This window comes from Drosophila simulans, chromosome 3L (assembly GCF_016746395.2).
Source record: "Drosophila simulans strain w501 chromosome 3L, Prin_Dsim_3.1, whole genome shotgun sequence".
NCBI lineage: Eukaryota > Metazoa > Arthropoda > Insecta > Diptera > Drosophilidae > Drosophila > Drosophila simulans.
In genome coordinates, this window is record NC_052522.2 from 16,740,040 (window position 1) to 16,750,544 (window position 10,505).

Genomic DNA, 10,505 nt, shown 5'->3' on the forward strand with positions numbered 1-10,505 from the left:
CATCTGGTTACACCGATCAACGAAATAATCGATAGCGATTTAGATAACCAAGTCAGAGATATATCGATACCAGCGCGAGTGGGTAAACCAGTCGGTTCGGCGCTTTCTTTTTCAATGGACTGAATTTTCTTTAATTGCTCTATTTACGCAAGCGAAACGAATCGATGCAATTGCCCGGATCCGGAAACATTGCGACATAGTCAACGCAATTGCAGTGAATTTTCGACCCGTGGATTGCGTCACAGTGCGGAAAATGCGAATTTGACGACCATCTGTGCGCCGATCGGTGGAAAACTCTCGATTTTGCAGTGGGCGCCCCACCAAGGACGACCTAGAAACGCCCCAGACGGGCAGCAGAAAGTAGGACAGGTGACATCACAGCAGAACCATGATCCACGTCGGCGAGAACTCGTGGAATCTGCGGATCTTCATCACGGATCTGGCGCTGGAGAAGACGATGCGCGTGCGCGGTGACCAGCACATTGGGGGCATCATGCTGCAGCTGGTGGATCCGGAGAACCCCAAGGACTGGTCGGATCATGCGCTGTGGTGGCCGGCGCGGAATGTTTGGCTCACCCGAACCAAACTGACCCTGGATCAGTGCGGTGTCCAGGCGGATAGCCTGCTGCACTTCACGCCCATGCACAAGATACTGCGGGTGCAGCTGCCGGATTTGAGGTACTTGGACTGCCGGGTGGATTACTCCGTAAAGACGTTCTCGGCGGTGGTTAATCTTTGCAAGCAGTTGGATATCCGCTATCCGGAGGAGTTGTCCCTGTGCAAACCTCTGGAAGCGGAGCACCTGAAGCGTAACTTCGCCCAGGTGCCGCATCAGAAGCGAGTGCCAATTGCTGAGCCAGATGGCACCACTTACCTGCAGCCTGCTGCGGACACTAACTCGTTTGTGCCCATCAGCACGTCGTTTCATGGAGAAGGCGGAAGCACGGGCAGTCTGGACAAGCCCTCTGCACCGGGATCCTTCTTCTGTGCTCCTCTGTCGCCGCACAATCACCGAGCCCGCTCGCCGGTGCGCTCCGCATCACCTTTTCCAGGCACCTGGAAACAGAGTCAGCTTGGCTATGCCACATACGATTCAAGCTCCTCAAGTCTTGGAGATTTCCAGGAGAATTTGGCCAGCTCTCCGCCCACCCCATGCGCGGATGTGCGAGCTCTTCAGCTGCGCCCCAAGTCGCTGGTGGAGAAGGCGCGCCTGAATGTGGGCTGGCTGGACTCGTCGCTGTCCATCATGGAACAGGGCATACGCGAGTACGACACGCTGTGCCTGCGCTTCAAGTACTTCACCTTTTTCGATCTAAATCCCAAGTGCGACCAGGTGCGCATCAATCAGCTGTACGAGCAGGCCAAGTGGAGTGTGCTGAACGAGGAGTTGGATTGCACAGAGGAGGAGAGCCTTATGTTCGCCGCCCTCCAGTTCCAGGTGAACCATCACGTAGATCATACACCCCAGGGTGCAGCAGTGGACTCGGGCATTGAAACCTCCAGTCAGGAGAATGACAACGAAGACGAGATCGATTCGGCACTCAAAGAGCTACAGATTACGTTGGAGGGACCGGACTACGGCGGAGACTCGCGGAACATTACACGCATACCGGAGCTCTCTGACTATTTGCGTTACCTGAAGCCGCAAAGGTTCACGCTGCGCGGCTATAAGCGCTACTACTTCACCTATCGGGATCTGCATTTGCATCTGTTCAAGAACGCCGAAGAGTCGCGACGTGTTGCGCCTGTCATAAGCATCAACCTGAGGGGCTGCGAAGTAACTCCGGATGTAAACCTATCCCAGGGAAAGTATGCTATACGGCTGGAGGTCTCCCCAGATGGTGGCCACGGTACCAACAGCGAGGTGTGGGTGCGCTGCGAGAACGAGCAGCAGTACGCCAAGTGGATGGCTGCCTGTCGTTTGGCGGCCAAGGGAAGATCCCTGGCGGACAGCTCGTACGAGAGTGAAGTGGACAGCATACTCTCGCTACTGCAGATGCAGCGACCTGCACACGGAGTTCATGTAAACATCGATCCTCGCTCTGTGGAAGCAGTTGATTATCTGTCGCCCAAGATCGTCCGCAAACTGTCCAACAAGGCAGTCCAGCGGATCCTCGAAGCACATGCCAACGTTCGGGAGCTGAATGCTTTAGATTCAAAACTGAAGTACATCCAGGCCTGGCGGTCGTTACCTGACTTTGGAGTAAGCCTGTTTATCATCAAGTTCGACGGGCATCGGAAGGAGGAGCTGCTCGGCGTGGCCCACAATCGCATCATGCGCATGGATCTGAGCTCGGGGGATCACATTAAGACCTGGCGATATAACACCATGAAGGCGTGGAACGTCAACTGGAACATTAAGTGCATGATGATTCAGTTTGAAGACGAGAATGTGGTCTTCTCCTGCCACTCGGCGGACTGCAAGGTGGTGCACGAATTCATCGGTGGCTACATCTTCATGTCGATGCGATCCAAGGACAACAACCAGACCCTGAACGAGGAGCTCTTCCACAAACTTACCGGCGGCTGGTCCTAGTACCATTTATTGCTCGATTTTAATGGCAACCAGTTTCAATTGTTCGAATTTTGTTAAGATAAACCACTGTTTTAACTGATAACCAACTGATAGACTCACAACTTCAATGCAATACGTGTATTTTATTTACCTTTTAACTCATTGTTAACTAATCTTGTTGATGATTTTTCACCGCGAAAATCGCTTGCCAATGGCCCTTTTGCCTGTCCAACTCTTAATTAGACTTAACCGTGGCCTTAGCAATGTTTTTGTATCACTAACTCTTAAGTGTATATTTAAAATAAAAATCCCATATTAAAATTTAACTATTTTTTTGGGTATTGGACTTTTCAGGGGAACTAGTACTGAAGTCATTAAATCAGTAGTTTACTGATAGTCAGGAAATATTAAACTTGCTTAGTAAAAAATGGCAATTAAAAGTTAAGTAAAATAATTATTATGTACCAAGTAATGTAAAGGAAAATTGTAGATCGAGATATAAGTTATAACAATTTATAACTATTACTACTTGAAAGAATTTTTATCAATTGAAAAAGTTTTAAGCAGAATTTGTATGGCATTAACAAATTTTAGATTTTAAATAATATTGCCAAAATGTATAATTTAAAGTTACGCGGTATCGATTGATAAACTATTATCGTGAGCTTCATCGATTAGCTCTCGATAATTTGGCGCCAGCTTTGTTGAATTGTCATGGAAACAAAATTAGCATTTCTACATTGATTTCCCATTAAAATACAGTCTCTAAATTAAAGTAAGTGTATTTAACTTGTGCTGCAGATTAAAAGTGCCAGATTCTGCATTAATTAGGACATGGAGAAAACAGAAAATACTCAAAATTCTCGCACCGCCTACGAAGTGCAAAGGGATTTTGGCTTCAGCAGTGGGCTGCGTTCGGAAATTATTTGGGATTCGTATGTTATGCAATTTCTTAAATCATCGTACCTGGCTAAACTATATTTATACCCACAGCCTAGCCCCGGATCAGGGTGGTGTTCTAAAGCAAAAGATTGAGAACCTCATTCACGATGATGACGCCCGCAATGCCAAGGCGATTCAACGAAAGCGGGAGCAGCTTTTCCGGAATATTTGGCAGCAGCGCTGTTACACCAACGGCACATTGCTCTCCGCCATAATTTACGTGCTGGTCACGCCGGATACAGACCCGGAATCGGCGCTGCAGTCTACCAACTACTCCTGTCACCCGGTTTTTCGCACCCGGCGCTGCTTGAAGGGCGAGAACAGCGCTGCTTGCTGCATGATTTTTGTGGACGAGAATGCACGGGTGTACGCCAATTGGGAGCAGTTCGTCTTCCGGAACACCCTGCCCAAGGGCTTGATGATCGCACCCAGCCAAGGAATTTACACATTCACCGGCGACGAGGAGCCGGGCGTCCAGTTGATGGTCCATCCAACGCCAGCAGCACGTGCTAGGTATAAAATCCTGAATGCTGGCGATAAAGTCGCCACTGTTGGTAGCTTGGTGGCCAGTGTTCCGGTGGCTGCAGCTCTGGCTGTGCCACTGGGCGCTCCGCTCGCGATTGCCGCCACCGCTGTGGGCGTGGCCACCGGAGTCTACAGCACCCTGCGCTCTGCTTCCCATCTCATCGATCGTCGACGGCACGGACAATCCACCTGCATCACGGACACCGAAGCACGCAGCTCTTGGTTGGGCGTAGCTGGTGGCGTTGTGGGCCTAGGAGCCAGTGGGGCCACCAAAGCTTTGTCCACCGCAGCAGGTGCTGGCTACAAAGTTAATCCCGCTGCGCAGTTGGCCGTTAGGGGGATAAATGGTGCCTCAGTGTTCATCGCCGGAACGGGTGTGGCGAATGGTGTTTACGATTTATATTTGGTAAGTTGGATCCTCTAAATAAGACATTAATTTTATACCTTTGTTTCGACCTCCTCAGAAACATGGAGATGATCAAGCCATAAACAGCTTGGACATGCTGCAGATGGCCTCGCACCTTGTGATATTCACTCATTCCATCAACAATATGCGTATCGCTTCCAAGGCTACCAACGGGTCTTCCTTGAGGCGAGCACTTCGAAATCAATCCAGGCAAGTTGACCCCTCCCGGCTGTCACATGTATACCATCTTTCATCATTCTTGTATCAGCAGAAAAGTCTTTGATCGAATCTCCCAGGAAACAGTGAAGCTCCACAATGAATCTGGCCGATTTGATATTGTGAGAACCCTCAACGAAATTCCTTTTAAGGAGGTACTCCTCAGCCTTCACAATATGAACTCACACCTAAGTCAGGGACTTACAGTGGCCACCACTTTGCTGCCGCAAATACTGAGTTACGGCATTGGCGGGCAGATGGTGATCAATATGGATATGCTTGCACAGAAATTCGGTGAAAAATTCGTTGAGCAAATCGGCAATCTGGCTAGCTTTACGGATGTTTTGGAGGCCATGGCCAGATACTTCAGCGATCAGGCGGTACAGCTTCTAATGCAGATGACCCGCACTTTCGTAGAGGAGAACGTGGATTACATTGATCGCTCGCTGAATACGTTCGTATCAACTGAGGCGGTCCTCTATCGCATTCTAATGCATTGCGTTAAAACCTTTGATGACTTCGGCGACGATTTCCTTCAGAGACAGCGTGATGATATCTTGATGGTGGTATCCAAGTACTTTCGATCGCTGGAGCCAGTTGGCGAACAAAACTGCCGCAAGTACAAATGCAACGTTTGCAAAGGCGCCTACTATATTAGTTCCATATAAGCTGATTCCCTGGCTCAAGCTGTCCGTTTATTAAGTGATTTAGTGATTAATAGTTTGTGATAGAAGAAAGATTTGTCAGCCATATTGATAACTTTGTACTAGGATTGTAATCGTTTAAGACTTTATATGGGTTGTCTAAGCATAATATGCTGTTAAATTCTCTGAATGTTTGTTTAGTTTTAAATGTCCACCAACCTTTATAAAACTTTATAAACTTTAGTTCCAATCAATTGCCGTATTCGATTGTTTATTCAAAATCGATCTAAGTGTATAAATACTGTAAATGGATCTGTGTCCCTGGGAGTGGGCACAAATAAGGTACTCTATAAGAGTGAGCGCGACTTGTAGAATGTACATGAATAGCCTAACTATAACTATGGACGGATTCAGAAGATTCTGACCAGATGGCACCGACTTGGAGCATGGAGCATGGAGCATCGCACTGGAGATCTCTTAGCAGAAGAACTCCTCCTCGCACTGGTTTAGACAGCAGTAGGGGATGTTGTTGTAGGACCTGCTCGAGTGATCCCTCTTGAAGCGATGCTTCTTCTCGTGGTGCGGCTTGATGGGCTTGTAGCGCGGAAAGATGTCCAGTTCGCTGAGGCGATTGAAGTGCTCCCGGGTCACCTTCAGGTAGCCACCCATTGGATAGCTGCTTCGGCTGATGTAGTGGTGCTTGTTGTGCGTTTTGCCGGCTGAAAAGGGGAAAAACGTAGCCAGTGAGCAAATTGATCTTGAACCTGCGCCTTGAAGTCGGTAAACTTTTGCATCGGAACTGCTTTATGCAAATGCCGGTGTAATGCGCGTATTAATTGCAATCTACACACTTTAAAAAAAACGTGTTTTCGATATGCAGTTCCGAATGCAATTGTCGGGTTGACTGACACTGTGACCTTATTAGCTCGCTAATCCAATATCTTAATCTTTTCCTTACCGATCTACAGTGAATATTGTATAATTGAGATTTTAAAACGTAAGCATTATAGTTGGAACCAAAATTTAAAATTGATTAAGTTAATTAGTAATTTTAACTTTAAATATATCTGATATATTTAAACTTTTTTTCCCTAGTGACATACTATGCTCTAAAATCTAAGATTTATAGTGATACTTACATCCAAGTCGATTCAGATGGTGGTGCGCGTACTCGATGGACCTCCTGTCGCGGCGGGCACCCTCGTCCGCCTGGAAGAGATGCTCGCACGCCTCCATCGCGAACTTCTTCATCCGCTCCAGGGAGCAGAAGCTGCCCGACGAGCTGCCCATCAGGCAGCAGACTCCGATGACCAGCAGCATCCAGCGGCACATATGCAACTGCAATGGAGGAGCGGGCGAAACGACAAGTGAGTATGAGTGTACTCCAAATTAAACACCCAACCGGCCTCCGGCGCCTAATTATAAAACGCTGACGCTCAGAATTTATCGCATAAGTGTTACAACGATCCTCTAACCGGCTGCACTCTGCCCTGCTTTGGCTTTTCAATGCGAATCTGGATCGCCGCTCTGGACACACATCTGGATTAACCACTTCGGATGACGACAGCCGGGTGTCGGGATGCCGGGATGTCTGGATGACGTTGCCGACTCCCACGCACCGGATTATGCCGCCCATTAACTGGGTCAATATCGCATCAAGATCGAAACATAAACTGGAGCGCATTTGCAAGTCGACGCGGCCAAATGGTGAAATTTAATTGCCGCTTTTAATGACCGAAACTTCCCCGACATTACGGCGATCTGGAGCTGAAGTGGAAATTATGTAATGCGCCTCGCAGGTAGGCATTTCCGCATTTTGCATTTCGCATTTCGCACCTTGCGGTGACACTCCAGTCCGCCGATATGAATCCGATTCGGAATCGATGCGGGCATTATGCTCTTGCCCGCGGAGAACAAAAGCGCATTTGTTTATATTGGATATTGATATTTTTAGCTGACAGCCTGCTAATTGCACACACCCACTTTTTGTTTTGTGGCGCGAAGCTAATTTAAGTAATTAAAGTGGAGTGTTCTTAGAAGACAGTTATTGGTTTGGAAAATTTCTGGACTCAATGTGGAAAAGTCCACCTTGTACTGGAAATGTTTCAGTTCGATTCAAGGAGTGCATATTGTGGCATATGAAATCATTGTGAGAACTAAATGTTTATTAATTAATCTCAATGCTTAATCTTAATGCTTTGGTGTTGAGCAACTAACTAAATATTTAGCTAATACAACCCCCTAAATCAAATAATTTATCAAATAAAAATTTCAATTAATTTCGAACTCACCTTTGAACTCATTTTAGTATCGTTCTAGGATCACAATTCTCAATAGATGAGTAGATCAGTTGGCACGATGAGCACCTTTCTGGTTGCAACACTACGTATACGTGTTTTCTTTTGGCGGGCAAACTTGCTGCTGAGCTAACTTGCTGAATGGTTAACCCGTTCGTCCGTCCGATCGACGTTACCTGATAATCACGAGTGGCGAGCGCACAATGAGCTTTCGTTGCCGACGTAGCCAAGCTTTTATACGCGCCTCAAAAATCGAGGATCGGCGCTTCGGATCGGCTCAGTTTGCCGCTCAGACAGCCGCTCTTCACATTTCAATGGGGGTGTGAGAGAGAGAGCAGATTTCGGGATTTGTGATTTCTTCGGTTGCGGGATTGGAGTATGGGGTATGGGGTTCGATCTCGGCTTTTTGGGGATCGCGGGATCCGCTCGCAGGAGTTTTGCGTAAGCGGCAGGGCGCGCCTGGCATTCAGAAATATAACTTTTTTTTATCAATGGGCCTCGGAACGGACGTCAGACCCGAAGAGTTGGCATTTATAGTTTGATGGCGCCGCCGTTTCGATCTTAAACGAATTTCAACATAAATGGACTCGGGGACCCACTGAGTCACAGCCACATGCTGCTGGACTTGCTGCTGCTCTTGATTAGCTGGAACAGTCTAAACGCTCTTATCAGCGCACCTTGGCAATGTAATAAGGTAGTAATAGCTGCTGGTGTTTTGACGGCCGTTGGTGGCAGTGAAAGTGAAAACTTGGACCTTGTTGCCGGGGCTTTTCCAACCAGGGCAACGCACTTCTTGATAGCCGTGCATGCTTCTAATATGATTGCTTATTTATGGGGAGCCATAAACAAGTTTAACAGACCCATAAAACCATTCAAATATTGTGTGTGGAATTTGAACAACTGTAAGATCGAAATTGTTGACTGGCGTTTCCCATTGAAACTCGAGAAATGCAACAGTGATTAGCTTTAATGCGGTTTTTACTTATATTAAGCGGCAATTCATTTTTAAATCGTACTTTCTACTAGACTCACTCATTATTTAGCATGCTAAAAAAAAAAGTTCTAAATGACTTGACCATCTTTTTCAGTGGCTAAGCTACTACTGTTTACTATAAGTAAGAGTCCAGAATGACAGGTTCGTTGAGCAATGGAAAGCTAAGACATTTGAAAGCTTAAGAAATTTTTGCATTGAATAATATTCCAATGGACCTCATGGTGTTTTATTCAACCTGAAATTAATTGATAACATAACATTCTTAAAAAACTGGTTGTAGAGACCAATAAACAGTAAAGTCTAATGTTCATATAGGGGGCATTCCGTTCAAAGTCTTAAAAAATGCATTCATTAAAACAAAAAATGTTATGTTTAATTATAGATTATAGATATACATATATTAATATAGAAATAATATATAAAGTTACCGAATATTTACTGATGTACTATTTCCAAAGGCTTTCGTATGAAATTGAGCAGGGTTCTGTGAAAAAGCGAAAGTGTAGAACTTTCACTGTCGTTTCTGTTCGGCTCTATCTCCGTCTCTTTCGGTATCGCGCTGGCCCTCTCTTTCGCTCACCCTGTTGCAGCATCATTTGGGGTGGAGCACTTAACGGTTGTTCTGGATCCGGGCGTCATCATCGTGCGTTCTTATTTTATCAGATCGTTTGTGTTACGTTCTTTTTCGGGTATTTTTAGCCGCTCTCTCGGTCAATGCACACTTTCGGCCGACTTTTTATGGGTTCAGATTGTTACGTTTCTGATTCCGATTCCGATTCGGTTCGGATTTGGTTTCGGTTTCGTTTCCACATTCGTTTTGGTTATGTTTGCTTTTCGCTTTCGTTGCATTCTCGCATGCGGAAATGTTAGCCGGCCCCCGTGGCGTATGCGCAATGCTGCTGCGCAGTTGCATTTTGGCCCGCATTTCGCACGTATCCTTCGGAATGTGCATTCTCGCGCTCGTCGATCCGACCGGCAGCGCATAACGGTAACGGGCACGTTCTGGGAACCCCGACTTGGGTTCGGAATGTGTGTGCGCCGGCTGTGGTGGTTCGGTGGAACTCTTTCTGGTATGCGGCATTAATTGGCTCGCCACGGGCATTCTCATTCATAAATACAATTTCACAACCTGATCCAAAGAATCGCGCCACTTGCGCCATGTCAACGATCTCCGTCGAATGCCCCTACCTGGGCATCAAATTCACGACTCATTATCAAAAAAAAAAAAAAATTGGGCAGAAAAAAGAAAAGAAAAAAACAGCCGAAATACAACAGAACCCAACGGAGTATGAACCGCAAACAGGTTCTGCTTCTAATAGAATCGCCGGTCCATCGACGATCTGATATTCGTGCAGTCTAGACGAGCATTGGTACACATATCTGGTGGGTCCTTTCCTTGGCAACAAGAAAAGAGCTGGGAATGTCGCTCCGTCTTCTGGGAAGATCGCATCGGACCATGGGCGGATGGACAAGGGACACTGGCAGGACCGCTGGCAGAGCGTGTGAGCTAGTGTTTTTGTTTTGATGCCCACATCTCCTGTTCCTTGAACTGAGGGCGAAAGTGGTGCGTCACGTCATCTCCGGTGTCTGACTTTGCCGGCGGCTTTGTCGTTCACCTTTGCCATCCCAATCACCATCCCCATTCTTCCCTATCCTCATCATCATCCGCAGCCAATTCTTTCGGCCTGCCGGAGGGTTATTCTTTCGCCCTGGGTTCAAAAAACTCTGCGATTGCCTTGCTGGGATCGCATTTCAAATTAGAAACTCTTATTTCGGGGGTTCCGAATAGCACACGGCCAAAAAATACTCTTTTGTCTTGGCAGGGTTTTAATCTTATGTCTTGGAATTTAAACATATGTATAAAGAGCTAGTATCCTTTAAATTTTGATAGGCATATATTTAAGATCTGACCTTAGAAAGCGTAAAATGTTGGCTATCAAAAACCGATAAAACACAATACAAATGA

At 46.6% G+C, this 10,505-nt stretch overlaps 3 protein-coding genes across 4 annotated transcripts; 2 read left to right on the forward strand and 1 right to left on the reverse strand.

Moving 5' to 3' along the window:
- The first annotated feature begins 35 nt into the window (after positions 1–35).
- LOC6738417 (unc-112-related protein) lies at positions 36–2,841 on the forward strand. Its single transcript, XM_002085190.3, has one exon. The coding sequence runs from the start codon at positions 389–391 to the stop codon at positions 2,534–2,536; it is 2,148 nt and encodes a 715-aa protein (XP_002085226.2). The 5' UTR covers positions 36–388; the 3' UTR covers positions 2,537–2,841.
- Positions 2,842–3,157: 316 nt separating this feature from the next.
- Positions 3,158–5,502, forward strand: LOC6738418. Of its 2 annotated transcripts, XM_016171638.3 has the most exons (5): positions 3,158–3,290; positions 3,347–3,450; positions 3,509–4,388; positions 4,447–4,598; positions 4,660–5,502. In XM_016171638.3, the coding sequence occupies exons 2-5, from the start codon at positions 3,350–3,352 to the stop codon at positions 5,270–5,272; spliced, it is 1,746 nt and encodes a 581-aa protein (XP_016032265.1). In that variant the 5' UTR covers positions 3,158–3,290; positions 3,347–3,349; the 3' UTR covers positions 5,273–5,502. The 2 variants fall into 2 exon arrangements, with proteins under 2 accessions (XP_016032265.1, XP_002085227.1); XM_002085191.4 differs by having other exon boundaries at positions 3,171–3,450.
- On the reverse strand, positions 5,503–7,762 carry LOC6738419. Its single transcript, XM_002085192.4, has 3 exons — positions 7,540–7,762; positions 6,388–6,586; positions 5,503–5,967 (listed from the first exon to the last, which is right to left on the reverse strand). The coding sequence occupies exons 1-3, from the start codon at positions 7,549–7,551 to the stop codon at positions 5,726–5,728; spliced, it is 453 nt and encodes a 150-aa protein (XP_002085228.2). The 5' UTR covers positions 7,552–7,762; the 3' UTR covers positions 5,503–5,725.
- Positions 7,763–10,505: the final 2,743 nt, after the last annotated feature.

Bases quoted from the DNA above. Each gene is read 5' to 3' on its own strand.
- LOC6738418 (XM_016171638.3), top strand. From the start codon at position 3,350: ATGGAGAAAACAGAAAATACTCAAAATTCTCGCACCGCCTACGAAGTG. The intron at 3,451-3,508 runs GTATGTTATGCA...TTATACCCACAG, and splicing joins TCGGAAATTATTTGGGATTC to CCTAGCCCCGGATCAGGGTG. The intron at 4,389-4,446 runs GTAAGTTGGATC...CGACCTCCTCAG, and splicing joins GTGTTTACGATTTATATTTG to AAACATGGAGATGATCAAGC.
- LOC6738419 (XM_002085192.4), bottom strand. The intron at 5,968-6,387 runs GTAAGTATCACT...TCCCCTTTTCAG, and splicing joins CCATCTGAATCGACTTGGAT to CCGGCAAAACGCACAACAAG.
- LOC6738417 (XM_002085190.3), top strand. From the start codon at position 389: ATGATCCACGTCGGCGAGAACTCGTGGAATCTGCGGATCTTCATCACG.